This window comes from Aythya ferina (genome assembly GCF_964211825.1).
Source record: "Aythya ferina genome assembly, chromosome: 12".
NCBI lineage: Eukaryota > Metazoa > Chordata > Aves > Anseriformes > Anatidae > Aythya > Aythya ferina.
In genome coordinates this window covers 12,381,230-12,409,098 of record NC_140308.1, presented here as the reverse complement: position 1 = coordinate 12,409,098, position 27,869 = coordinate 12,381,230, and the positions used below count along the sequence as shown (strand labels likewise).

The 27,869-nt window shown below is 53.7% G+C and overlaps 1 protein-coding gene and 1 long non-coding RNA gene across 3 annotated transcripts in view; both read left to right on the top strand.

Moving 5' to 3' along the window:
* Positions 1-27,869, top strand: part of ATP6V0D1 (ATPase H+ transporting V0 subunit d1) — a 33,371-nt gene that overhangs the window by 1,139 nt on the left and 4,363 nt on the right. For both annotated transcript variants that reach the window (XR_014697238.1, XM_084533466.1), the window contains exons 2-4: positions 9,004-9,175; positions 20,313-20,491; positions 23,751-23,830. Coding sequence is in view for 1 of the 2 variants with exons in the window: in XM_084533466.1 (XP_084389592.1) it covers positions 9,004-9,175; positions 20,313-20,491; positions 23,751-23,830 (431 nt within the window). In the remaining variant the exon portion in view is untranslated. The remainder of the gene's footprint in view (positions 1-9,003; positions 9,176-20,312; positions 20,492-23,750; positions 23,831-27,869) is intronic.
* On the top strand, positions 9,182-12,724 carry LOC311443379. Its single transcript, XR_014697239.1, has 2 exons — positions 9,182-12,025; positions 12,207-12,724. It is a non-coding gene; the product is annotated as an uncharacterized lncRNA (long non-coding RNA).

Here is a 27,869-nt window from a genome sequence, read left to right as displayed (position 1 = left end):
CGACTGCACCACTTGGTTGTGGCCATCCCACCCCAGCTGGTCGGTGCCACGCTGCTCTCTGTGCCATCGTTCCATCCTAGGTGCCAAGAGGATCTGCCTGTAACCCACGAACACCAACACCTGCTCCCTAGTGACACGGGTCGGAGACAGGCGTGTCTTTAGGTGTCAGTGGCACTGCAATGGTTGGATTTGCCCTAAACTTCTGAAAATGCCAGGCAACTGCTAGCAAGCTGGGGGTGAGTGTGGTGGTTTTTGCCAGCAGTGTGCCCTGGCAGCCAGGAGGGCCAAATGTACCCTGGGGTGCACCAAGCACGGCATCGCTAGTTGGATGAGGGAAGGGATTGTCCCTCTGGTGCGGCCTCACCTCGAGCACTGTGTGCAGTTCTGGGCACCACAGCACAAAAAGGACGTGAAACTGTTGGAGAGTGTGCAGAGGAGGGCTGCAAAGATGGTGAAGGGCCTAGAGGGGAAGATGTACAAGGAGCAGCTGAGGTCGCTTGGTCTGTTCAGCCTGGAGAAGAGGAGGCTGAGGGGAGGCCTCATCATGGTCTACAACTTCCTCGCGAAGGGAAGTGGAGGGGCAGGCGCCGATCGGTTTTCTTTAGTAACCAGCGGTAGGACCTGAGGGAATGGAGTCAAGATGCAGCAGGGGAGGTTCAGGCTGGACATCAGGAAGAGGTTCTTCACCAAGAGGGTGGTCGCACACTGGAACAGGCTCCCCAGGGACGCAGTCACAGCACCGAGCCTGCTGGAGTTTGAGAACCCTTTGGACTGTGCTCTCAGTCATATGGCCTGAATTGCTGGGTGGACCTGTGTGGTGCCAGGAGCTGGACTCAAGGGTCCTGGTGGGTCCCTTCCAGCTCGGGATACTCTCTGAAGTGTCAGCTCTGTCTTGGTCGCTGCCAAGTGATTCAGATCCAAGCTCAGCACCTGGGAGGGTCCTTGGCAGGTGGACTTTGGTTGTGTGTACCTGGAGCTGCTCACCCAGATGTTAGACAACAGAACGGGAACGGAATGCTCTCGCTTGCTTCAGCCTTTGTGTACCTTAAAAGTATCTGTAATACCTTTATGTAGGGCAGAAGCTTATTTTCTGCAGACTGCTGCAAGCAAAGAGCTGCAGAGGAGCCTTTATTGTTCTCGCTGTGGAGCGCAGGGCCCGAAGGAGTGTGTTGGGAGGTATTCCTGTGGCCTTGCTAGTCAGCAGCCCGAAACTGTATCCCCGCAGACTAATTCCTCTTTGGGGTGTTTCTGTATTTTCAGCTTCTCCTTTTTCTCTCCCTTCTCTTTGCCTTCTAAACCCAGTTGCGTAAGCTTGGCTCCTCCTGTGGTGCCTTCTGCATTTGAAGTGTCTCAGGACAGTGTGATTATCACAGTGTCGTTATCATCCTGCCCCGATGTCTCTCTGCTGGCTGCTGTGCTCCTTGTCAAGCCTCATTCAGACCTCAAAGGCTGCTCTGAGCTGCTGCTGTTCTTGTTCCTCCTCTGCCTGGCTCCTGTAGAAGGCTTTCCTTCAAGGAACGTTGCTTGTGATCGCTTACGCAGGTCTGTGGTCAGACCATTTCTTTCCTCTGTCCGTATAGCTACGATTTTCCTAGCACAGCACCAGTTTGTTGTGCTCTGTAGACTTCCAGGTGCGTTCTCTCTTGGCACTAAATTGAGGTAGGTGCTGGCTTGCCTTTCTGCGTGATCCTCTGCCATCCCTGCTCGTCTGATCGCGAAGTAAGCTGATTAAAACTCCTGCTGAGACTGCTTACTGCCATCTCATGGAGCTGTATAGCTCCCTGTGAGCAGGCAGGCTCCCACCTGGCTTTAAAAAGGGCTGGAAAACGTGACGAGAATCACCAGGAGAGTACAACGGCTGCTTTGGCTTATGCTTTTTCCGGAGCCCCTCAGCAACAACCTGTTTAATCCTCTCTTTCAGCTCCAGGAGCCCTGGTTCTGGGGCTGTTCCCCAGCCAGAGGTCCTGGTGTGCCCGTGCGGGATGCTCGGAGCTCGCTGCAGCCAGTTCCTGCTTCTGACACGAGGTGTCAGTGACGGGCTTGGAGCTGCTTCCCCGTTCCAGCTGTGTAAGCACACCTCTCTCCTGGATAACCAGGCTTAGGAGCCGCTGCGACTTCTCTTGTCGGGAGGATGCTGAGCTCCTAGAAGCTGAACATCCTGCTGGAGGTCTGGAGCCTGCTCTGGAGAACATCATACCCTGGGTAGAGTCGCACAGCAGAGCTGCTGGAAGGAGTGGAGCTCGATCTGGGACAGGAATATCAGTTCCAGGCAGGCCTTGCTGTTGGTGTTCAGCCCTGCAGGCAGCGTACGGAGCTTGGGAAGCGAGCAAAAGGATTTTCTTTAGGAGCAGGAGTTCCTGCACCTTCTCGTCAGCGTTCCCTCCCCTCTCATTGCTTACCTTCCTCTGCTGGCTGAGGGCAATGGGGCTGGGACGCAGCCAGCTGGGCAGTGGCAGGGGCTTGTTTTGGGCTTGGTGTGAGCCAGCTGAGCCTCAGAGGTGCCTTTTGGAGAGGCAGATAGTCGATAAACGTGGTTCCTGGGGAAAGGAGGAGTCCCCAGGGATGCGGTTCTGGGCTGTGTGCTGTGGAATAAGCCAGCACCAGGCTGGTGGTGAGCCCTGAAGAGCATTTCCAGGGTTGCTCGGGGTGGCTTTGCTGCCTCAGTCAGCTCGGGGGTGGGTTGCTGAGGGCTTGCTGCCCTAAATGCCTCTTCAAGGGGCATCCGTGCTCCGATGGCTTGTCCCCTTCCCTCTCCTCCTCCATGCAGAGGAGAGGCGATGAAATGCTCTGACTGCAGGCTGCCTGCTTGCAAGAGACACCAGAAAGCAGTGGCCAGTTTTCAAGCATCCTGCTGCCTTCCTGTATGAGAGGAGTCTTATGACTTGACTTCTGACTTTTTTTTCTTAGGCCTTTTTCCACTTACAACTTTTTTTTTTTAATTTTTTTAGAAGAACACCAGTCCTGTGAGGAGCAGCTGAGGGAGCTGGGCGTGTTTGGGCTGGGGCAGAGGACGTCCCTGGGGGTGTCCGAGGAGAGGTTGGACGTGGTGCTTGGGGACATGGTTTGGTGGTGACAGTGGTGGCAGGCGATGGTCTTGCAGGGCTTTTCCAACCTTAATGACTCTCTGAAAAGCACTGCAGCCACGGGGGATGCATCGTGGCTGTCCTCCCGCTGCACAGGGAGGCTCTGCACTGAACCAAGGGCCTGTGTGCACTCCTGGCTCCAGGATGTGGGTGTTGTGTGTGCCACGGGCTCCTGCTGAGCGCAGAATTTTGTTTTGAGAGCCCCAAGGATCTTCCTTTCCTCCCGTGGAGGCCTTGGCTTTATCGTGCTGCAGGCCGAGCGCTCCCCACGTCTGCTTTCCCCAAGAGAGGAGCAGAAGAGGCCGTGCTGCCCTTCTCTCTCGGGCTTTATCACCGTGCTCTTGGAGGCCAGGCGATGGATTTAAGCCCTGCCACGCTTCAGGACCACCTTGAACTTGGAGGCTGCTTCAGGCCGAGCCCGGAGCTCTGCAGGTGCAGCAGCCCAGCCTTTACACGTGCAGGGACCTCCTGAAAACACAGGACGGGGCTGCTGCCCTGGCATCTTTTTATTTTTCTGAAGAGCTGGCCCTGGGCTCGCTGGGGTGCGTTGTGGCTGTGCAGGAGCTCCCATCCCACATCTGATGCCCCAGGCAGAGCTCTGGGGCCTGAGCAGGGCTCGGGAGTGTTCCTGCCCCGCAGCGAGTGTGACAAAAGAGCAGCAGCCCCGAGGCTGCCCTGTGCCCGCCGGGGCTCTCCTCTTGAAGCAAGCTGAAGCAAAACACGTCGAAAATAAACGCCGGCCCTTGCCCAGCCGTGGTGCCAAACGCTGTGGTCTCTGGCTTCCTGCAGGGTTCACCAGAGGCTCGCTGCTGTTTGTTCTGGCCCCCTTTACCAGGTGGAGACCAACCCCACAGCCTCGCATGGCTGAGCTTCAGGCGGCACCTGAGGTCAGCTGCTCCTCGGGTGCTGCCTGATGCCTTGTCTGGCTCCTGCCCCCTGGTAGGAGATGGCAGTGCCCGGCCTTCCCAGCACACATCGCCTGCAGCCCCTCGCTGCTGGTGTCCTGGTGGTGTTCCTCCTCCTCTGCTCTCGGTCCCTGCGGCGTGGGACTGCTTCTGCCCCGTTCCTCCTAGCTTCTGAGTGATTTGTTGCTTTTCCCTTCAACTTCGCTAGGTTTCACAGCAGCGTCCGGGACTTCGGAGATTGCAGCCATGGTTTCCCTCGGCAGAGATAGGAACGCGGGCTGAGGACCTCTGAAGCAGAAGGTGGGGAGTTAGAGGTGACACGGTGATGGGGAAAGGGCCAGAGAAGTGGCTTCTGGGCCCAGCTGTGGTGCGGTGGAATTTGCTGCCTGGCACCGGAGAGGTGGAGCATCACTTACACTGGTTTGCAACCACAGAAAAGTCTGAAATTCTGCAGAAAAGGAAGGGTCTCTCAGCGTTTCTCAAGTCAGGTTTCAGAAAATCCGTTTCAGAAGCGTCTGAAGTGGCTATAAACGCAGCGACAGGCTGGGGGGTGAGAGCTGCAGCCTTCTGGAGGGAGACGTGGGCGATGCAGCTGATGGGGAGACTGCTTTGATTTTGTGTATGTGCAGCGATGGAGTGAGAAGACGTTGGGATTGCAGCAGGTAATTGCACAAAAACATGGGTTCAGCTCAGAAGCTGTGGAAGCTTTCATGACCGATCGTCCTCTTACTCACAGTCCTTGCTGGAAGCGCCCAAAACTTGAACTCGGTGTTGAACAGCACGGCTTCAGAAGGGTGCTGGAGAGCACGGGGTGGACGTATGAGCTGGTGGTCGCCAGGAGTGTCTGAGTAATGCAGGGCAGGCTTTGGGGGCAGGCAGGTGGCTGAACGGCTGAGTGACAGCTTGATTCTGGGTTGTGACAAAGCAGATTTGCAGGGGAGGGTCCTGTTACTGCTGTGGGTGTGAGGTCCCGCAAGAAAAAGTCACCTGGAGGGTCCAGATGTGGTGCTGGCACAGCTGTGCACCGAAGGAAGCTTCAGCTGGCAGCAAACCGTGTCCAAATCGCAGTGCCTGGTCCGAGGGCTGGAAGGAGGCTGCTGTAAGTGCTCGAGATTACCGTGGCGTGTGCTGCTCCACAGGAATACCCGGCAGGAAAAAAAAAAAGGACGTGGGTCTGAGGAGCTGCTGTGTTCCCGCGTGAGGCAGCTTTCTGGGAGCTGTGACCCAGCCGTGAGTTACTGGGCTCTGCGGGGGAGGCGAGAGAACAAAAGCAGCGTGGTGATTCACGAGCTCCCTTGCCAGCTGCTGGCTCAGGACGCTCTTAAAATGCGTGAACCACCTGGAGAAGCGCCGAAACAGGCAAGTGCTCCCCTCGGAAGCGGTCCCCAGCTTGAGGCCTGCTGGTCAGCGTCTGGAGGGGCTCGCCAGGAGCAGCTCACCTCCAGGTGGGAGCCCCGAGCAGCGTGAGGATCTCCAATTCCAGCTCAGTAGTGGCTCTGCTTGTCAGGCACCGTGCTCCCGAGGCTCCTGTGGCAGGGGATTCCACCTGGGAAGAGCCCCAGGAGCGGTCAGCACCTCCCAAACCCTCCTGGATGGCACCTGGGGAGCATGGCTGGAGGAGGACGGGCTCGTGTGAGGCGCTGCTACGCCGTGGGATGCTTTGAGGCAGGGTTTGCAACCCCAGCCCGGCTCTTGGAAAATGTGTTCTGTCCGCTTGGATGCGAGGAGGCGCAGAGGAGCTGGGTTCCTGCAGCTTGTGGCTGGCCTTGCCTGTAAAAGCGACTTCCAAGTGTTACATAAACCTCAGTCCTGTTACAGCACGGCCTTGTGCTGGCTCCTGTGCTGTGGCGTGGGGGGCAGCCCCCTCGCTGCGTGGGATAAAACGCTCCGGCCGGGCAGAGCTTGCTCGGAGCTGGTGATGGAGAGGCTGCGAGGCACAGCCGGAGCGCGTGGGGGGCAGCTCTGCCCTCTTGGCTGTGCTTTCCCTGTCCCTCCATCCCTGGCCGGGCAGCAAGGAGGATTCTTGTGGCCTCAGAGGTGGGAGCTGAGCTGCAGGAGGTGGCGGTGGCACCGCCAGGTCCCTTCCCGCAGCAGCTCGGGCAGGCCAGAAGTGGCACGCAGCTCGCCAAACAAGCGCTGAGCTCTTCTCTTTGCCAGCCCTCTGCTCGGCACCAGCTTTCCCAGCCTGGCCTCCCGCCGTGCCCAAGGTGTTGGGGATGGGACTGTCTGCCTCGGGAGTCTTACAGCTTTCTCTTGGTGTTTTCATTTCCCTCGCAGTCCAGGGGAATGCAGGAGGCGCGGTGTTGCTGGGAGGTCTCAGCTCCAGGGCTGGGTCAAATCCGTCGCTTTCCTTGAGGAGAGCTGAAGCTGAAATCGGGGCAAACGCAGCCAAAGCCCCGTGTTGTCTGCACCATGGACTGCTCTCAGCGAGCCGTTTGAGCTGAGTAATAGCTTCAGCGAGCAGCTTCATGGAGCTGGTGGCTGCAATGGGGCTGTCGCAAGGCATCCTTCAAACACTTCTCCCCTCTCTTCTCTAGGAAATAAGCTGAAAGCCTGGGAAGTTTCCCTGCTGAAACAAGATCTGGTGGGACGATGCGCAGTGAGCGGTTTCCTCTCCAAGTTCCCGTGTAGCTGCAAAACAACATCACATGCCTTTTTGCACAGCCTGAGCTTTCCTCAGGGCAGTACGGGGGTGTCACTGCTGCCGTCCCCTGAGCCTTACCCTGCAGCCTGATTCCACGGGCACAGTCCTCCTCCTGGAACCTTTTCTCTCATGCTTGGTGAGCAGCTGCTGACTCTTGCTCCGTGCTTCCATTAAACACAAGCTGGTAAAGCTCTGATCTGACAGCAGCACTTCGTTTCCACTCGTACTCCACAGCTCATCTAAAAGTCTTTTTGTTTTGGAAAGGCTGATGTCAGCGTTGCCTCAGTTTGCCTTGTGGCTCTAGGTCTTGGTTTCTAGCCCAGACCTCTCTAAACCTCTTTAGGGTTTATTTTTAGGGGGAGTGAGAACTCAGCAAGACTTAATTCTGGTATATTGTCTCTCTCTTAGCTGTCAGAAGCCAGTGAGGTGCAGAACTGCTCGGTGGGAGCTTCCTGGGAGCTGGGTTTTGCAGGGCTCACCAAGGGATTGCCATCAGGTAGGAGGTGACTGTCAGCAGTAACGAACCTGTGCAGGCCACGCTGAGGCGAGGGGCTCTCTCAGTTTGGCACAAAAGCCTTGAAAGGTCATGTTGGGGAAAAAAAAGCCTCCATCTCTCCGTTATCCAGCCCGTGTTTTCCCATCTCAGAAGCGCGAGCAGGAGTTCACGGTGCCGTGGTGGAACAGAGCACAGCTGTTGGGCTGCAGCACAGCCTGGGGAGCAGGGAGCTAGGTTCAGTTTCTGCTTTGCTTCAGCCACGGTGCGAGTTGTTGAGCAAGTAGCTCTCTTTGCTGCATCCAGGATTCCTTGTTAAAAGTAAGTGGAGTATGAAACTGTCCTGGAAACTGCTGAGAAACATGACAGAAACTGAGTGCTATTAAGTGTCTGGCCTTTTTTCACCCCCTCCATAACCACCATCTGTTTCCTGTGAGACTCAGCAGTGGTAACGTCTTCGGAACGAAACAGTGCTGGGTCAAAAATGTCTTTGCTGGACCCCATTGGAAATACCCAGAAGGATTTAAGTCAGCCTGAAAGCTGTCTGACCCTTCTGCCCCTCTGGATGAGGCCAGTGTCACGCTGTACAGTACAGGCTCAGCTTGGAGCTCAGTGCTGAGAATGCTGTCCAGCTCGTGGCCGTAGCTGACTGTAATGTCAAGAGATCAGTCTCCTCAAGCTCAGCTTGACCCATGCCATGTATACACACTCCTTTTTCTCACTTACCTCCTTGTCCACCTGCAGGTTGCCATGCTCATCCCGTGGTGCTGAGGACGCGCACGGCTCAGCAGGAGGGGAAGGCGACCCCAGCGCTCCTGCTTCAGGGAAAGCAGGGAGAAGTTTCTTGGGTTTTCTGTTTGTTTTCTCTGGACAGGGCGTTCACATCTGGTTTGGCTAAACTCTTCCAGCTATTCTCCTTTCCCCCCATAAAGGCCTTGGATCCCTGGGAGGATGCTTGCCTAACTGGCCCTCCGAGGTGAAGCTGAAGGGAGCTGAACACCATGTACCAGCGCAGCTCGTAATGCTTTGAGGAATGGGACTCTGTGACGTTCCTCAGCTCTGGATTCAGTTTTTCCATACGGACACTTAAACGCCTTTGGCTCATGCAGGGATTTTTATCTTGACAGAGCTCAGCGTGCTGTGGTTGCTTGTTGTCCAGCACTGCAGCTCAGTTGGGCACCGGACCTGCAGCAGGGGTACCAGAGACAACTGCTCGAAGCTGGAGGGGAGGAAGGCTTCTGAGCGTGTTCCTCCATCCTGAGCAGGGAGTGCCCGCTGTGCGAGATGGGTGTGGATGGGCTTTTCCAGCCCCTCTCTGCCTTTTAATGCCTGACTTCACCAAGGTTGTTGTAATTTCAGGGTTGTTGCTTGCGTCTCTTTGGCTTTGAAAGTGTTTCAGATGCCTCCTGCCTCCCAGTCATTGCTGAGGGGACCTGTTTGTTGGAGGCAGGTGGGCTCTCGGTCCTGGTTGCTTCTCAGAAGCCTGTGACCAGAGCACTTCTGGCTAGAGGAAATAAGACTTCAGTTCTCTAGACATCAAGGCCAGTAGCAAAGACTTTTTTCCTAGAAAATCAGCAGCCTTCCATCTTACCAAGCACAGCTGGCAGAAAGGTGTGCCCAGTTATGCAGGCAGTGACCATTTCCCTTTTCAGATGGGGCACGGCTGCTGCAGTGAAACCGATTTTTTTTTCTGCATTTAGATCATCCTCAGTAAAGCTGAGCACAAACGTAACCACATGGCTTAACGCGTGGGTTTTTTTTTTTCAGGTGACCTTTCAGAGAAGGGAATACCCAGAGCTGACCCCAAGCCTCCTCAGGTATGCTCGGAACCCTTCTCAGCACAAACCCTGTAGCGTGGACCCGTGCTTTCTTTTCCAGACTTGAAGCTGCACCTGCAGAGCACCGACTATGGGAACTTCCTGGCCAACGAGGCGTCCCCGCTCACCGTCTCCGTCATAGACGACAAGCTGAAGGAGAAGATGGTGGTGGAGTTCCGGCACATGAGGAACCATGCCTACGAGCCCCTAGCGAGTTTTCTGGACTTCATCACGTGAGTACCAGCTGCTTGGAGCAGCACACAAAACCTCTAGGGACTCTCAGAACAACCTTCCACCCTCAGCCCTGTACCTACTGTGTTTTCTGCAGCTGTTTGAAACTCTTCTGGAGGTCTCAAACAAGCTGGTGCAGCATCATTGTGGTGCTAAAGGCTTTTGCTCCCAGGGTGTGCATGCTTTGTTTGCACTGCTGCTTACCTGCCATCCCATCCCGGTGGCTGTAAGCCTGCGTCCGACCCCATCGTAAACTGGTTCAGGGAGCTGAGCTGGCCAAAAATTGAACAACTTTCTCCTTTTGGGGTTAATCTTTACTTAGTTTCCTCAGCTAGCTTGGTGGGATCCAACAATTAGGGAAAAGGAGGGTCTAGGGTGTGCAGCAGGAGAGGACAGGGTTGGGGCAGCCTCAGCATGCCTCTGTCAGTGTGTGAACAGGCACTGGGCTCCTGTGTGTGCAGTTCCACAGCTGCTTCAGCTGATGTAAAAGGCTCGAAATAGCACCGCGTTCTTGCAGAGCCTTCCTGTTGTAATCATTCCATGTCTAAACAGTCCCGCTATCTCATTTGTCTAACCCGGTGCCTCATATCTGTACTTTTCTGGGTCACTGTGCTAAAGCCGCCTGTCTTTTTTAAGCCTTTCCTATTTTCTGAGAGGTAGCTTTTTCTTACGTGCCTGTCACTAAAGCCCATGGAATTTCATTATCTGGCTCCGGATACACAGCATGACATCAGCGAGGCACGGCAAAGCCCGTATCTTGCAGCAGCACTCGCAGTGGTTGGAGCAGTTTCTAGGTCGTCATCGCAGTTGTGTGGAGCAATCTCGTCTATTTTCTGAAGCTTCAGACAAGAGAAGTTTCAAAACACCAGTTGGCCAAACTTGGATTTGTTGTAAAAACATCAGCAGGGTTAGAGCCTGGCCATTTGAATGATTTAACTTTAAAGCTGGTGTTTGCTCTCAGCTTGATTTAACTCTGATCTTGTTCACCCTCTGTCTCTGATTGCGGAGAGCTGTGCAGAACAAAACAACCCCGTGCAGATATCCGTGTATCTCGCCTACTGCGTAATCTCTTCTCGGACATATCGCTCCCATTTGGCACAGGACGTTTCTTCCTTGAATTGTCTCTGCTCTCATCTCTCCTTTTTACTGGAGATTTTAACGCCGCTGTCTTCATAGCCTGGAGGAAGGCAGAAGATGAAGCAGAATAAAAACTCTTCCTGCAGGAAGAGTCTCCACCCTCTTGCAGAGCCTTTTCTGCAAGGAGTCCAAGTATTCGGTTGCATTTTGTCGTGGTTCTGGTGCGCTGCTGGTGGAGCAGCCTCCTCGAGGTCTGCCCTCATCGCACCCGTGGCGTATTGCTGAAACACAGAATGTGTTCACGGCTTCAGCTGGACCGAGTTGGGAGTTGCTGTCAGCATATTAGAAGCTCTGGTGGCACTGCAGGCAGGTTAAAACAGAAGAATGAGGATAGGGAAGCACCAGGAGTTTGGATAGGGTGCTGGTTTTGCCCTTCTCTTCATAATCCTAATATATTTAGTGAATGGGATGGTGTAAAAGGGGGTAGGCTAGAGGTGACTCCTTGGGGTGCCTTTCAGGCTGTGTTCTGTTCCCTGAAACTGCCCCAGGGGTTGCAGTAGATCTTGGTTTGGGGCAGGGGGCAGTAGCTTCAAAGCATTGCACCACGCGGAGCGTCCCATGCGCGTCCCGGGCAGCTGGCGTGGAATTGCAGGAGCTGTACGTCAAGCTTAAAATGGAAGCAAATGTTTTGTGGCGTGTCCAGTACAGCTCCAAAACTCGCTAGTATAGGATGCTTTTTATGTACTTAATTTTTGGCCTTTGTGAAAACATTGGAGGATGCCACACGAGACAGGTACCGCCTCACGGAGAGCAGCGCGGCTGTAGACAGCTGGTGCCTTGAGGTGGATCAAGAATTTAAAAAAAGAGGCTTTCTGGTTTGTGAACACCCGGCTGAAGTCTGGGATGCTTTTGAGTTGATCCACGCGAGAGTTACCTGTTTTTGGAGGGTGCTCAGACCTTAACCTGGGTCACATTGCTGAGGAGATTGTGGAATCACAGAATGGTTTGGGTTGGAAGGGACCTTAAAGACCATCCGACTCCAACCCCCTGGCACACCTCTGGCTCTGAGCTGGGTCTGGAGCTCCCAAAGGACCCGAGTTCCCTGATGCTGTCCTTGCCAGCTCCCGGAGGAGGCAGTGCTGCCCGCAGCCTGCCAGAAGGTGGCACTCCAGCCCTGCGGCTGCCCGCAGCACGGAGCTAAGGGTGGGCACCCACCGAGGTGGGCAGGAGCCAGCTCCCCTGCAGAGCCCGGGGCAGAGGAGGGTGTTTAAAAGCACACGCACTGAGCCGCCCCAAGAACTCAGCCACGCAGCAGCCCCAAAGCAAGGTCTTTGTTCCCAAAAAGCCACTTGGTGTCACTGATTTCTGTCCGGTGGTGCTCCTTTCCTGACTTCCCTGGCCCTGATCCTCTCCGTGGCAGCACCGCGCTGTCAGTACCAAAATATTGAGGAAGTTGGCTGACTTCCCTCTTGTTTTTTCAGGTTCTAGCTGTAGTTGGCTTCCTGTGCCACTGCACGTTGCTGCAAGGAGGAACTCAGCTTACCGAGAACTCAACTTATTGAGCCTTCCATGGCCCCTATAAAACACCTGCTAGCTCTGTGCCTTGCCGTGCGGCTCCTCGCTGCTCCTGCTGGTGCTTCCCTGTGTTTTTCAGCTGCCCGTAGTGGGTCGGAGCGATGGGCACAAGCTGGCTGTCAGCCTCCCTGCTCCAACACAAATAATTGCCTGCTTGGCTGAGGGAATGTGGCAGCGTTCTGTAGGGCAGCAACAAACAGGTATTAAGTGTACTTGAAGCAGCAAAACCCACTTCCTGAACTCAGCAAGCACATATTGACTTGCGGGATGGAAGTGGGTTTTAGGTTCTTCTCAGTGATGTTCTGCCCTGCCTCTCTGTGAAGGCTTTGTTCTTTGTGTTAGCCTGACACAATGCCATGTCCTGTCTGTCCTTCCTTCCAGTGCTCCTGCCTGCCATTCAGATCGGATCCTTTTATCTCTGCTCTGTGCCGTTTCTCCTGACTCTACTCAGCTGTAGCCTGATCAGATTGTCAGCTTTGGTATTTTTCCAGTGGAGGGGGGGAAAAGCTCTTTTTGCCCTTGCTCCAGCACAGGGTTTTCCCTGCTGGTGAAAGCCCAGTTCCTCAGCAGCATGGCTGGGGGCTCGGGCAGTGTTTGGAGCCTTCACCCCTGCAGCAAGCTGGTGGGCAGAGGAGGGCTCGATCTCACCGTCAGGCTGGGGGAGCTGCTGCTGGCTGCTGAAACCACTCAGGCCACTGCAGGAGCAAAGCTGGAGGTGAAGCCGGGTGTGAACACGTCGTCCAAGTCTGCGATCGAGCCTGTCAGCAGGGGACAGGCTAGGGCATCATTTATCTCTGCCTCACCAGTCTGCTAGACCTCAAGAACAGGGTCCTTGCTGCCCCGGTGATGTACCTGGGAACTTGGCTTCTGGTGTGTTTTTTGTGGTCACAAGACCTGTTTTTGACGAGGCTGCGTGTACTTTTTCCCCTTGCACATGCCTTTTCTTAGCTGACACTTCCCTCTACTACCTTCTTCGTGACCCGTTCCTGCTCTGCCTCTCCCCAGCACTGGATAGATCTAGTTTCTGCTGCATGACTTCGAGTTGAAACTTAATCTTACGGCAGTGGTTTTCTAAAGCCAAACTGTTTCAGCTGCTACTTGAGCTGAAGAGCAATAATCCTCTTCTCTGGAGTAGGAAGCTGCTTGTCTTTATTCTAAATGTACTGGAGTGTGCATCCTGGCATCGCTGCGTGAGGTTACAAAATATGACTACCTCCTTTTGAAGCCCTTTCTTACAAAAATAGCTCCGAATGCTTTACATTACGGGCACTGGCAATTTACTTGGGCAAATGCAATAACCTGAAGGATCTTTTCCAATGCTGTTGTGGTGAAAACCGTACTCTGCTATTTTCAACTAGTTGTTGAGACCTTGGTGTAGGTGGGACTGGGGAGGAAAAATTACCATAGCAGCTGGGGATCCTGCAATAAAAGGTTTTATGAGCCTTTTCTGGCAGAGACGGTTTTGGCAGAGCAGCACAGGTTCCTGACAAACAGCTTCCCTGTTTGCAGGGAGTGCAAAGTTGAACTGATAAGCCAAGTTCTTGGAGGGGTGTTATGCAACATTCAAAATAAGAGGGCACAAAACTAATGGTCTGGAAACGATCGCAGGCTCTTGTGTCCTCCGGGTGGTAGCATCAGAGCTGCATCTGCTCTCCTGCTTGCACCAGTTTCCCAGAACGAGTGTTGGGGAGGCTAACTGGGTTGTGTGGCTGCAGGAGTCCTCTCTGAAAACTGTGGAGCCGTGGGCGTCCGCCTTGGAAAGGGCAGCGTGTTCTTTGAAAGGTGGATTTCACTGTGTGTTGTGCTTTATTCCCAAGCCTGTAGCACCTGGAGAACATTTCACTTCGCCAGTTCATTTAATCTGGGACACCATAACCCTGCTTCTACTGACCAGCGCTGTTCTTCTTCGCTTGGAAGGTGTTAGCATGGTGCCTGGCAAGCACGCCGAGCTGCAGCAACCCTCAGAAAAGCCAGCAAAGCATTATTAAAGCGAGTCCAGGAGTTGGACTCGATGATCCCTGCGGGTCCCTTCCAATTTGGATATTCTGTGATTATTGTTGGTGGTAATAAAGATGCAGCAAAATGGTAGTGATGAGCTCCAGATGGAAGCCCCCGTTTCATTAACAAACATAAATCTTCCCAACGAAGCTTTGCAGCCCCGGGAAGGGGCCCGAGCAGGCGAGCTGTAGGTGATTAGGTGAGAACACATCACCTTGCACGACACCCACATCCACGCTGGTGCTGTTTCGTCGAGAGGCAGTGTGTGGATTTAACTGCCTGCTCTGCCTTTGCTTAAAGCTGATTCCCTCTGCTTATTCTGCAGCCTGCAGGAAGGGTTCTTGCCCTTGCCTCCTGTTCCTTCTCACAGTTCTCTCTGTGCAGCATGTCTGTTGGAGGCATTAAAACATGGGGGAAGGAGTATGATGTGAGGGTACCTGTGCTCCTCTGATGGATTTATGCATGGTTGCAGCTTTTTCAGAAGGCACCTTGCGTGCACACCTTCAGCTGGATGAACGTTCTGGCCCCATGTAAGGTGCTTCACTCCTTTGTGGAAACTCTTCTCGAGGTCTTTTGGTGTTAGACCTCAGCAGCTTTCATTTTCCTTCTACTTTCCCATAGATTTGCCTCTCGGTGCTCTAGACAGGCAGTTTCAGCCCCAAGAGAGCCTGGAGGCCAAGAAATGTTGCTTCTGGAGGCTGGCATGCCTTGGTCCCTCTTCAGTTGGAAGCCCAGCAGATGCTCACGCAGAACTGTGTAAACGTTGCCACCTTCCTCACATCACACAACTTAGCAAAATAGTATATGCAAGTTTGGCTTTTGCAGCTGGTTTATGTGCAGGCAGCATGATGAGATGTTTCTGGCCAGTATTTAAAATGTAATTAGTGCTCAAGTCTGCCTCAGCACAGTGCAGAGTGCCAGGGCTCAGCCTCGCATACCAGCCTAGTGTTTCTCAAGCTGTGAGGTCAAGCTTTAAGGCATCGAATTTAAGCAACCAGAGACTCTTGCACGAGGCTGTGAGGGGTTCAAAACAACACTGCTGTTTCCAAGGGGTTGTATGCATCTAGAACACATCATCATATTCATAAAACTTCAAAATTAAAGCACTTCTTTGATTTTTTTCTTCTAATTAGCCTTTGTGGCTAATGCTGAATGAGTGCTTATAAGCTGCCGGATGATACCACTGGAAAACTGAGGTCAGTATCCCAAGAGATCTAGACTCACTAAAAGATGGTAAAAGTCATGTGGAGATGCGGCTAAATATAGATTAATGCTGAGAACATTCCTGGATCCTTGGATTTGAAAGGCTGCCACAGCCTCTGTAGTACCGTGAAGTTACAGCGCTCTGCTGTGAAATGGTCTCGTTGATCTAAGTTTAGTAGAGCACCCACTTATTGGCTGAGTGCCCTTGGTTTGTGGTGGCAACCATAAAATTCTCAGCTTTCTCTTTAGCAGGTTCACAAAACTACCGCTTACGTGTGGTTTTTGTTGGTGTGATGCTAGGAAAGAGAGCGGAGAAAGAGGTCAGCACTCAGCACACCTCGCTGGAGGTGATCGCGCTGTGGCTGCGTTCCCTGGACTGCCTGAACTTCAGCTGCAGACGGGGTAAAACTTCATCAGCAGAAGCGGCTGCTCTGATTTCTTCTTCTCTGAGCTGAAAAATTCAGGATTTAATCCTGTTCAGTGCTGTCTATTACTCGAACAAGCCTCGAAGCTTGGGATCTTGGTGAGGTCCCTTTCCTTTCCCCTTCAGGGCAGCTGTACAGTTGTGTCCTGATAATGGTAAAGCCATGCTCCAGATGCAAACCTTTCAGGTGTTGGCACTGTTCTTAGGGTCAGCTCCTGCTCCTTCGTGCTTTGGAGCCTGTGCCTTGCTTTCCCCAACAGCTGCTTGCATTCGGAGCCCAAGAGAGATGTAAGAAATGGCTCCGTGTACCAGCACCTTTGCTCGGGTCTTGAACCCCGTGGGATGTAGAGGTGATCCTGGCTGCTTGTGCACAACCCCAGGGAAGCAGTGCTACAGCTGACCCCAAAATACTTCCTGCCACTGCTCTTCCCCAGCCCTGAACTGAATGAGCTGCAAGAGGGAAGCACTAAATGTAAGTGCCTGCAGTCAGTACAACTTCATAGTAATTTAAAGCTGCCTCTAGAATTCACACAATTCAGAGCGCTGCTCTCATCCCGCTGGAGTTTTCCCTTTCATCCCAAAATAAACACGTTTCTACAGTGATCTGAGTAACTGCCCAGGGCACTCTCCCAGAGCCTTTTGCCTTGCATCGGTCAGCGCTGAAGGCTGATGCTGGTTTTGGAAAGCCTTGAAGTTGCCTGAGCAATACCTTAACCCATCCCTCACGCTCGGGGATGCGGTCGGGTACCGAGCTGCAGGGTCAGGCCCCTCGCTGCGGCGCTGGCTGTGCTTACGCAGCGCCGGCTGCTTGGCCACGAGCGCTCAGAATAGCTTGGCATGACTCAGGTCACTCTGAGCTGCAAGCCTGGATCGCAGCCCTGGGGGGGAGGCGAGCTTTTTTCCTGCACAGGGGGAGAAAGGAGGCTCGGGGTGGATATCCCCAGCCTCCCACTTCAACCTGTGGCTCCGGCAGCAGCGCACGCAAAGCCCCCGAGCCCTTTTACTTTTCCAGGGGCTTTGCTCCCACATCAGCCCCCCGGTTGCTGCGTTTCACCGCTGCCCCCCGGGCTGTCCTCCTGACCCTGCGCGGAGCAGCTGTTGCACTGCAGTCTGGCAGGGCTTTCGGAGGATCCCTGAGAAACGCAGGTCATGCAGTGTTCTGTCATTAGTCATGCTTTGTGACCACTTGCGGTATTGTTTACGGTTTCTTTAGTATCCTGGAGCAGAAAGCAATAAAAAAAAAAAACCCAACCTATCTGCTGCGGGACAATGACTCTTTATGATTAGATTAGGAAGTGGGGGAGGGAGAAGCCGTTGCTGTCGTGGGGTCGCTGCCTCGCAGGGCTCTGCCCTGGTGCCTGCAGGCTGCGTTGTAAACGCCCCACGTGATGAGCGTTCCTGCATTTTATGTGCTCCCCTGGTGAAAAGCCTTTCTCAATATTCAGCCTGCTTCTGCTCTGCTTTCCTGGGGTGGCCTCCGCTGTGCCCATCTGCGACCGCGCCTCCCGAAGCCAGAAGTGAGGAGGATCTCTCTGACCTGGAAGGCAGGCTTTCACACCGCCCCCCCACGCACATTTTGGCTTGTTTTGGGCATTGTCCTGGCTCCTGTGCTGTGTGCTGAGCGTTGCCTGGTCCTACGGTGCTGAGCTGGGTGCTGCTGGAGGAGCACAGGTACTGCTCCGGCCGTGTCGGACCTCAGGAAGCCGTCAGGCAGCATCTCTCCTGCTGCGAGTGATGTGTCTGTGCTCGATAACTCCTTCCTGTCCCCACGTAAGAAAGGCTGCTCTAGTGTGAACCGGTATTGATGCTTCTAGGAATCGGCTGAAACCCTGCTTCTGTGAATGTGAATTTCTGGAATACGCCACACCTCGAATCGAGTGAGCGAAGCAAGGCAGGATGTGAGCGTACACGTGAAGTGCTGGCGGATCACCCAGCCAGCCCTTTCGGGCCCTGTGTGGGCAGGGAGCAGCTCAGAGCCCGAGCATGAAGCCTGCTCTTGCCTCGTAGGCTGCAGCAGGGCTTTGTGGTGCTGCTCCTGTTCCCTGCCATGTCCCCTAAAGCCCGCTCCCCTCACCGGCTGCACGGAGAGTGAAGGTTAAAACGCTTTCGGAGCTCAAATACGCAGCAGGCTCGTGTCTTCCTGAAGAGCCCGGGCGTGCATTAACCATGAAACGTTTGAAGCTGATAAGAACCTGGTAGGCAATGAGGAAGACAACGACAAAAGCTACTCAATTCAAAAAGTAGTTGGAGGAGAGCTGCTGCCACCAACAAACCTGATCCGTGGGGCTCGGCTGGAAGTGCTGAAGTAGCCAGGACCTCTCCGCTGGTTTTCGTACAGCTGTGCTACTGGGAGCAGATGCGTTCTCGTTGGGATCCTGGCACAGGAAAGCCAAGCGTTGCCCCGTGCACAGATGAGGAGAGGCTTCTCCAGCTGCCCTGGCACCAGGAGATGTACCTCATAACCACGGCTGACTAAGCCATAACGATTTTTACTGGGTTGCAGCGGGGGCTGAGTATGAGCCTGGGCTTGCCTGAAGGAAACGGGATTCATCCTTAGCTAACTCTCAGGCAGGGTTACTGGGGTGTGCTGGTGTCTGCCCGGCCTTGGCAGGCCCTCCAAGACCTTTGTCCTGCTGCAGCTCTCGTTACTGCATGGGCTTGCAACACTGTCAGAGAGGAAATTTAAAAGTGAAATTTCCTGCTGTTCTGCCCAGGGTAACTCCTGCAAGGACGAAATCTTCTTCTGACCGTGAACGTTGATCCAGCACACCAAGGCTAAGCTGCTCGGCAGTCCTACAGCTACAAAGGGCTCCAGGCATTTCGTCTCGGTCCCTCTCCACCTCTGGCCAGGCTCCTTGCAAGTCACAAATAGGTTGTAGGTTGCAAGATTCCTTCCTGAGCCTAGGAAAGAGCCTATCATGAAATGATTGATTTCCTCACCTCTTCCTCCAACGTGGAAGCTGAAGAAATGGTTGGGGTCCGGCCCTACATTGTTACCTCGCTTTGGTGAGAGCCCTGCTGCCGTGCACTCTGTCCTAAAAGCCCTGTGTGTGCCTGAGGGCAGATGGCAGAGCTGGAAAATGACCCTTAACGCTCTGCCTTTCCTCTGGCACACCCCAGGGAGCTGCAGATGTCTGTATTTACCCGCAGCAGCCGCTCGCCACGCCACGAGGGACTTGCCCTGGGCTCTTACAAACAAGCCCCTCTTGCTGCCAGGGAGATCGGGCTGCACAAACAGCACGAGGATAATGACCCTGCAGGTTTCGGGCAGCGGGAGGTTTCCCAGTGCCCCAAGAGCTGTGCTGTCCCTGCGAGGCTGCCCGGGGTGCAGCAGGGCGCTCTGCAGAAGTAATGGGGCCGGCGGGGTGCTGCCCAGCCCCGCAGCACCTGTTTGAGGAGCTAAGGTGTGGATTTGCTCATGGATGTGCCGTTTGAGTGTATATTTGAGCTTGTCTAATAAAAACAATGGGAATCTGCCCGTAACTGGCTGTGCTCACCTGCCCTTCCCGGGCTTCAAAGGGAAGCAGCCGCACGGTTAGCTCGGGCACAGCATCCCCCTGCCTGTCCCAGCAGGGTGTGCTCAGAGCCTCGCTGTCCTGCTGCCCTTAAAGCTTCGGCTCCTGCTGCCTTGCTTCAGTGCCTGGATACACGTGGGGAGCCTGAACCGAGCAGGGCTTGCTGCTCCAGCCTCACACAGCCCCACCTGCCATACAGACTGAGGTCCAGTCCTGTCTGTTTTGGAGCAGCTCCTGCTGAGGTTACCTTCTGGGCATCTTTCAGCATCTTCTGGGCTCTTTCAGCATCTGTGCCCCTTCCTCTGACCTCAGCAGCTCTTCTCGCTCCACGTTTCTCAGGTTCCCAGCTCTCTCAGCTCATGGTCAGGGTGCCTAGAGCATCACTCCTGCTCCTGCTTTTCCTTGTGCTTGCGTGGCACCTTTATCCCTTCGTTTAGACCCTTTACGAGGCCACCAGCTCTCATGTTCCCAGTCTTCAGGCCGTCTGTGCCTCCTTTCACCAACTGCTCAAAGCACCGAGGGCCATTTCTCAGTCTCAACTTTGCTTTGGTGCCTCCTTTGCACTTCTTCACACCCCTCCCGAGGCAGCCTGATCCCTAATCCTGCCTAATTTAAGCAGAGGACATGGTTAGGGACTTCATAGCAGGGGTTAATGTGAGAGCGTGCATCCGTTGATGGCAGAGGGGTGAAAATGCTTTGCGTGGGTCCACGAGGGGATGAATAAAGGTTGTGCCAAAGCTGCCAGCCCCATTGTTTTTAGGAGGGAGTGGTACCGCAGAGGTGTGACCTTTTCTCCTTATCTTGGCAAGGTGCAGTGGTGCTGCTGGCACCCAAACCGAGCTCGAGGCAGGTTATCTGCGGGTTCCCCTTCGCTGCGGTGCTGGAGGCTTCGGCACGGGTGAGCTGCTCTGTGCAGAGCAGGCAGCACGAGGAGAACAGTGGGAAGGCTGGAAGGACGGCTGGAGGGACGGCTGTTCCCAGCTACACAGCCAGGCTCCTTGAGGAGCTGTTAGGAAGAGCCTTTGTGTTGTGAGGGTGGTCAGAAACATTGGAGCGCAGAACCCCAGGGAGGTTGCGAGCTGCACATCCTCGGAAATGACTCAAAGTTCAGCTGGACAAAGCCCTGAGCAGCCTGAGCTGGCTGTGCTTGGAGCAGGAGGGTTGGCCAAAAACCTCCACAAAGCTTCCCTTCCCATCTACTGCTCTTCACTGGTCAGTGGGAGATGCCAAAGGGATGCGGTTGAGCTGTAGCACGAACCTGACTCTCCATATCGAGGCAGGGAAGATGAGGAGATGATAAGGAAGCAGCAGCCCATCTGTGACAGGCTTTGTCTTGGGTTCCTGCAGGTACAGCTACATGATCGACAACGTCATTCTGCTCATCACTGGGACCCTGCACCAGCGCTCCATCTCCGAGCTGGTGCCCAAGTGCCATCCTCTGGGAAGCTTTGAGCAGATGGAAGCCGTGAACATTGCTCAGACGCCTGCGGAGCTCTACAATGCCATCCTGGTGGACACTCCCCTGGGTGAGTGGAGCCTTTCAAAGTACCCCTCAGCTGTGCGTGGAGCAGATGTCCCTTTCCCTTTCCAGTCTATCAGGGTCCAACTAGGTCCAAGTCGTGCTCCAGGAAGACAAAGCAGTGGGTAATGCACAGCTGTGGCTGTACTGCCTGCGGTGGCTGGGCTTAAGTTCATGTTTCTGCCTGCCCCATGCCAATTTCTCCATCTGGAGGGCCATTGAGCCTTGTGTGCTTCAACAAATGTCCCAAGCAGCGCGCTGGTAGCTCAGGCTGTTGGGGAATTTGGTTTGTGTGAGCCAAGCCTTGAGCTGTCACGGGAGTGCAGGTGCGGTTAGATCTCATCTGCCACACGTAGCCACTTGCCAGCTCTTCTGGGAATCGTGCCCTGGAAGCAGGGAGGAAGGAGAAAGCTCGAGAGGTCTTGGAGAAAGTGATCTTTGTAATAATTATTGTTGGACACGTGGTGCATGCCCTTCCTTAGCGAAGGCCATAGAATGACTTGGGCTGGAAGGGACCTTAAAGATCACCTGGTTCCCCCCCCCTACCATAGCAGACCCTCTGCTGTGATGTTGTTCTACGTTCCAGCACTTCTGGTTGGATCACTGAGCAATGTCTTGTAGGCAATTTTTGCAGATAACGATGAAGTCCTGCCCATGATCGATCTTGTTCTGACACTGATCAAATTAATTCTATATTGAGGAAAGCTCTTCATACGCCAAAACCTCCTAAACTAAACAACAGCAACAACAAAAAGCACCCAAAAGCTTTTTAAGCTGTTTATGTAGCAGGACCCTGCACTGAGGCACTGTCCCAGGGCTACAAGCCTTGACCGGGAGGCACATGACTCTGTAAAAACAAATGTTTTACGAACAGCCAGTCAGACAGACATGTTCTTTAAAGCTAAAAGTTGTAGGAAGTGGTTGTGGAGAAAATATGGAAGTCTCTGTGCAGTAGTAGGAGAGGTAGTCACAGGAGACTTTCTAAATTAGCATCTGTGGGCACAAGTAACGAGGTACGCCTGAGTCAGGGATTAATCATTCTTTTGGGCTTGCTAGAAAGTGCAAAACACTTAAATCATCATATTGTCTTTGATGGCAGTCATCGTTTCTGGAACTGAAAGTGCTTTCACAAATGATCTCTGGAGTAATGGGGCACATCAGATAGCTGTCATGGAAAACCGGCTTGCCAGATAGAGCCCAGCACAGGAGGGAAAACATGTCTAAAGAGGTCTGGCTCCCCTCGAGCATCCGAGGAGGGAAGGAGCATCTGCAGCAAGGCCGATGAGCTTACCTGGTGTTCCCTGGGCGTGGGTGTGAGTGTAGCTGAGCGTGGTGGGCTCGCCAGGTGGGACACTGCAGCGGGAGAAGCGCTGCACGCAGCGGAGCCGAGCCCGCGGTAGGGATGGTGTGTGGGAAGAAAATCCTCCTCAAGGGGACGCGTGAAGCTTCCCACTTTGGGGATCAGATAGAACCAAGTATTTCAAAGGTATTATTAGCTCTCAAGAAAGCTTCAAGCTGTGCATGGAGTGAAAACACCTCGTTACGCTGCCGGGGGGATCTGGAGAACACGGCTGCTGGTTGAGGGTCTTTGCTCTCCTGTTCAGGCACTTGTACACGAGCGAGCCCTGCCTGCTTCTGCCCTGCTGGCCCAAGTTCTTCAGACCTTTGCCCCGGCTGTGCCCTTGAGGCTGTGTACCATCTAGTGTGGCATTTCTTCAGCAGGAGTACGTGGGGAGTAGCCGTGTTGCCTAAACAAGCAAGCATGCAGGCTCCAGTTGTTTAACTTGCACTCCTTCCAGTGACCACACGCGAAGAAACAGCAGCTCTATCTCCTGCAGGACTTGAATAGCTACGTGGCTTGGTAGGAATGCCTAACCCCAAATGGCTTTCATAGGTTAGCAGGGCAAAATAAGTCTTGCTGTTAGCCTAATTTGGGATATTGGAGGGCCAAGAACTGAAATAGCTGTGTTCTCATTCCTCTGCTACTCTGAAGTAGCCACTGCTTAGCTATCTGGGCTAGCCAGTGAGTCTTGCAGTGAAAACCAGTCCTGGCACACTCGGTTTTCATTTCTGCCAGCCGTAGCGAGCCTCTAGCTACGTGGCATTGGTCTCTGATGCTGTTGCAAAGAGTAGCAAAGAAACTGCTCAGGACTCTGGATCCCCAGCGTGGCTGCTGTCCCTGCCATGGAGCTCGTGCAGTGAGAGTGGAGGGCACCAGAGGCGTGAACCCACAGCGTACCTGGTTCAGCAGAGCGCTGGTCAGCTCTCGGTGTGAGCGCAGTGTCCCTTACCCACAGCCGGAGTGCAGAACTGGGAAAGATCATATTTCTCTCTGCAGCAAATTCAGCAGAATTGGTTGCTGAGGGAAGAGTTGAAGAAGTCAGGCAAGTCCCATCAATGGGTCTCATTGTGCTCTTGCTAACAAGAGAGTGGCACAGCAGCCTGCTGTCAGGCTAGATGTACAAGGCCCATCTTTATCTGCAGCATGTAGTACCCCGCGCTAGATCTGAAACCCATTCGTGTTCTTTATGTGGTAACAGCTTCCCAAACGCCCTCCCGGAGATAATCTGGCAAAGTGTCTGGGCCGAGCTTCCCACCAGAACATACCAGTTCCTCCTGTCTCCTGCTGCTTACCTCAGGCTAGAGAAATCAAAGGAAAACAGGGCTGACAGACCTGCCAGGGGGCAACCACTCCTGACTCCAAACGTGGGGTGTCCCAGGCTGCAGGGGCTGTGATATCCCCGTGTCTCCTTAGCCCATGTAAGATGCTGGAGGAGCAAGAAGCACACGAGCTTCCTCAGGACTTGCAGTCTCACAGATGCATGGGCACTGCTGCTGTGCTGCAGCAGGCAATTCGGAAGCTGTCTTGTCACTTCTGAGAGCCTACATCTGGGAACAGTTTTGGGTTTGGGTTTGGTTTTTTAACATGGGCTCATCTGGCACTGATGCTGGGGGCTAGAGCTGAGAATTTCTGCCTGGAATAGGCTGTTAACCAAACGGTAGGACTAAAGGGTGAAGAAATTCTTCCAGAGGCGAAGAAAGACTTCCAGGTGAGTGCCCCCAAAATGATTGCAGCCTGGAGAGCCGTGGTGGAGCCTGAGGTTTTAAGTCACAGTAATTTGGTGGCACTGAAGGTGAGTGCCAGACCAGCTCAGCATAAAGCGTGCTTCTGCCTGGTATTGTTGAGGGCTCTCCGACTGCTCTGGGAAGGGCTGGGCGTGGGTCTGGTTAGGGCAGCGCTAACTCTGTCTGTGGTTCTCTTTCAGCTGCTTTCTTCCAAGACTGCATATCCGAACAGGACCTGGATGAAATGAACATTGAAATCATTCGAAACACGCTCTACAAGGTAAATGAGACTGGGAAGGGACAGAGGTGTTAACTTCCCTAGTTAGTGTGACCACAGCTCTGCCCAGCCAGGAGCTCCAGCCGAGAGGCTGGCTTTCTTCAAATAGAGGGAAGAAGGTATTCTCCTCTTAGAATAGATGCAAAAATAAATTTGCTTCCTCTCTGTTTTCTTCCCGGGAGTGGTGATTGAGTGGATGTGCACAAGAACCAGTTACATCCACTGGAAAGTAAAGACCATGCCCTTGGAGGGGTCTGGCACCCGAACACCCAGCACGGCAGTCAGGGCACCAGAGCTAGGCTGAGTGATTTTTTTTTGGAGCTGTCAGCGTCAAGAGCTTGTGCATGAGATTTTGCAAAGGTCCTGCTTTTGAATAAACTTCCTCAGGTCCCAGGCAGGCAGGAGAAGGCTGCTGCTTACCCAGGTGAGTTTGGACGTGAGGTTACTGCATTCAGAGTGGCTTGATCTTAAACTTGGCTGAAGCACTTCTGTGGACCTGGCTGTACTGAGCTCCTTCAGAAGAATCTCCAGCAATCTCCTGAAGCCTTCAGTGGCTGTGGCAGGGATTAGATGCTCTTGGTGGAGCAGCACAGACAAAAGTAAAGCTGGGGTGGAGGAGTCGGGCAGGCTGGGGAGAGCGTTGGCACAGGGACGTGGAGGGGCTACGGCACCTCCTGGTCCTGAGCCTGCACGGGAAGCTGTCAGCTCCTCTGCTGGCCCCGTCTGGTTTTAGCTGGCAGTGTAAAAGCGTGTGTTTGTGTGCAGGCTGTGGCTATCTCTTCATCTCGACTCTCTGGAGTACGGGTGGGATGCAGATTGTATCTGCCAACCTTGCTTTGACCGGTCACGGCCAGCTAGCAGTCACTGTGACCTCTGCTTCCTAAGGAAGCCCTGACCCATTTGGAGAGGTGGAGAACAGGTCAGGCGTGAAGGGAAGAAGGTGAAGGGAGGGGAGAAGCTGCTGCCTTTTGGCAGTCATGCCCAGCTGCGTGTGGCCTCTGGCGTGTACCGATCTTTTGCTATAATGGGGGAAGGTATGCCTGCACGCATAAATACCTGCACCCTCGCAGGGTGCAGAGCTCCTTATTGAGCCGGGGAGAGGCAGGCACAGAGCAAACAGGCTGGCGGGTGCCCTCTCCTTGGCTCCCAGCTGCCACGTCCTTTCCATCTCCTTTCTGAGGCTGCTACTCCTTTGCTTTCTGCTTTTCCTAGCCCTAAACTGAAGGGTCGCTGCCTGGTACCTCTCAGCGTGTGCTGGGACTGGATCTTCCTAACGAGCAGCCCCCGGGGAGAGCAGGGGCAGGCTGCTTGCTGTCAGCAATAAATCACGGGGATGCAGGGGTGGAAGAGGTGACTGCAGCTTACAGGTGCTCACTGGCAGCCTCAGGGTCTGGAAAATGGATAACACAATGCAAATGGTCTTTGCGGGCAGATTAGGGAAGTAAAATCAGGTCTGTGTCTCTGTGGAGCTGCTCTGAAGAGCACAGCAGATGGGTGCCTGGGACAGATGCTCATGGCCACCCAGACCTACTGGAGGCACTTCTTGAAGGAATGGACAAGCACACAGACGAGGTTTGAGGAGGATTCAGATGGGAAAAGCAATTACAAATGTTTCTTTCTGAAAGCTCTTAAGTAAGCAGTGGCAACTGAGTAGGTTCTTGAATATGTTTACGATGAGGAGCGGAAGATAAAAGCGGCCAGCTCTTAGAGTAGAAGGAGGTCAGCAGTGGAGGCATGCCAGCATCGTAATCTTTGCTGCTTACTCCTTCTTTTCCGTGTCTTTATTGGATATTTGAAACGAAGCTGGCTGGCTGCTAGCCTTTGCTGGCAACCTGCCTGTAGGAACCTGCCGAAGGAGCTTTGTGGCTGGACAGTAACGCACAGCAGACACATCAGTGGGGATAAATGTGGAGTGTTACACGGGAGAGGCAAGGAGGGAATCCTCATCCCACTTGTAGAGTGAGGTTTCCTTCTTCCCTGCTACCACTAAATGAACCCTTGGGTTGTGACCGACCTCAGTAAGTGTGTCTCTGTCTAGGGCAGTCTGTTCTTAACAGTAGGACAGGGGAGAACTGCACAAACATCACCGTGCTGCTGCGTACATCTGTAGTGCATTTGTCCTGTGCATTTCCTGGTCTGTTCCTCTCCTCTCTCATCTCCAAATATGAAGAGCTGAACAGAAGTTGCTGAGAGAGACATAATAAAGGTTTGGGTACAATGACTTCTTTATGGGAAACTACAAAAAAGGTTTGGGTTCCTCAGCTGGAAGGGGAGTGAATCATGATGAAAATTGTGGATGATGTGGAAAGAGTCACCATGGACAGCCCAGCCACAGATCTCCCTTCAGTCTGGATGTGAAAGACAAACAAGACTAACAGGAGGCAGAGGGTAATTGAGTGGTGTCATGGAAATAAAAGACTTCTGAAGACTATTAAGTGCAAGCACACCGCTATTTCTGCGATATGGTTTTCTGGACAGCGGAGAGTTTCCTGTAAATTGATGTCAGCTGTGGAGGGGTCCGCAGGGGAGGGTACCCATGCAGCTTTCCTGCAGCCCGTGTCTCCATGATGCCTGTGATGCTGGATCCTCACTCAGTGCTGGGTATCTGAGTTCACCCATTTTTGCTTCTAAGGCCTAAAGCTTGCTTGTGAGCTCTGGGAAGGGCAGAACTGGGACTGAACCTTTTGTCCAGCACCCTTCATCTGTGGACTTCAAGCAAAGTTCCATATCCATGCCCTTGTTCCTGTGATAGCTCTGCAGGGTGATGCTCTGTGCTTGCCTTTCCTCACAGCAGAGGTGCTCCAGCCCCTTGATCATCTTTGCTCGCACACTGCTGGCTCATGTTGAGCTTTTTGTCCACCAGAACCCCCAAGTCCTTCTCTGCAGGGCTGCCCTCAATGAGTTCTTCTCCCAGCCTGTCCTCATGTCTGGGATTGCCCTGGTCCAGGTGCAGCACCTTGCACTTGGCCTTGTTGAACCTCATTAGCTTCATGTGGGCCCAATTCTCCAGCTTGTCCAGGTCCTTTTCGATGCCATCCCTTCCTTCTGGTGTATCAACTGCACTACTCAGCTGGGTGTCATCTGCAGACTTGCTGAGGGTGCACTCGATCCCACTGTCTGTGTCATTGCTAAAGCTATTAAACAGTACCAGTCCTAGGACAGACCCCTGAGGGACACCACTTGTCACCAGCCTCCACTTGGACACGGAGCCATTGACCGCCACTCTCTGGGTGTGACCATCGAGCCAACTCCTTGCCCACTGAGTGATCCACCCATCAAATCCATCACTCCACTTGGGAGACCAGCGTGTCATGTGGGACCGTGTCAAAGGCCTTGCAGAAGTGCAGGTAGGTGACAGTGGTCGTTCTTCCTTTGCCAACCGATGTGCTCACTCCATCACAGAAGGCACCAGGTTCCCTGCACATCCGTGCTGCAGCCCTGGCCGCGTGTCCCTGTCATTCCTCTGCGTGTGCATTTCCTTCTTGTGCCTCAGTTTGACCAGCAGGTCCTTGCTCAGCCATCCTGGTGTCTGCCCTCCCCGATTGCTTTTTTATAGGAGGAATGGCGAGTCCTTGCACTCTAAGGAAAACATCCTTCAAGAGCTGCCAGCTCTGCTCAGCTCCTTTGTCCCTAAGGACTGCGTTCCAGGGGATGTCATCTACTAGCTCTTAAAATAGCTTGAAGTTTACTCTTCGGAAGTTCAGGGCCCTGACTTTGCCCTTTGCCAGGCCTTTATTCCTCGAGATCACAAACTTAACCAGGGCGTTGTCGCTGCAGCCCAGACTGCCTCCGGTCTTGACCTCTTTTAATGAGCTCTTCGGAGCTGGTGAACACCAGGTCCGTAACACTTCCCCTCTGCTCGCTCTGTGTAACACTGGACCAAGCAGTTATCCTCAGTGTTCTCTAGGAATTTTGTTTGCTTACAGCCTGCTGTGTCATTTTCCAAGCTGACAATCCAGATGGTAAAAGTTATCAGGAGGAGAGCGTGCAAGCACGACACTTCTTGCAGCCGAAGCCCAAATGCTTCATCCACAGGTGCTCC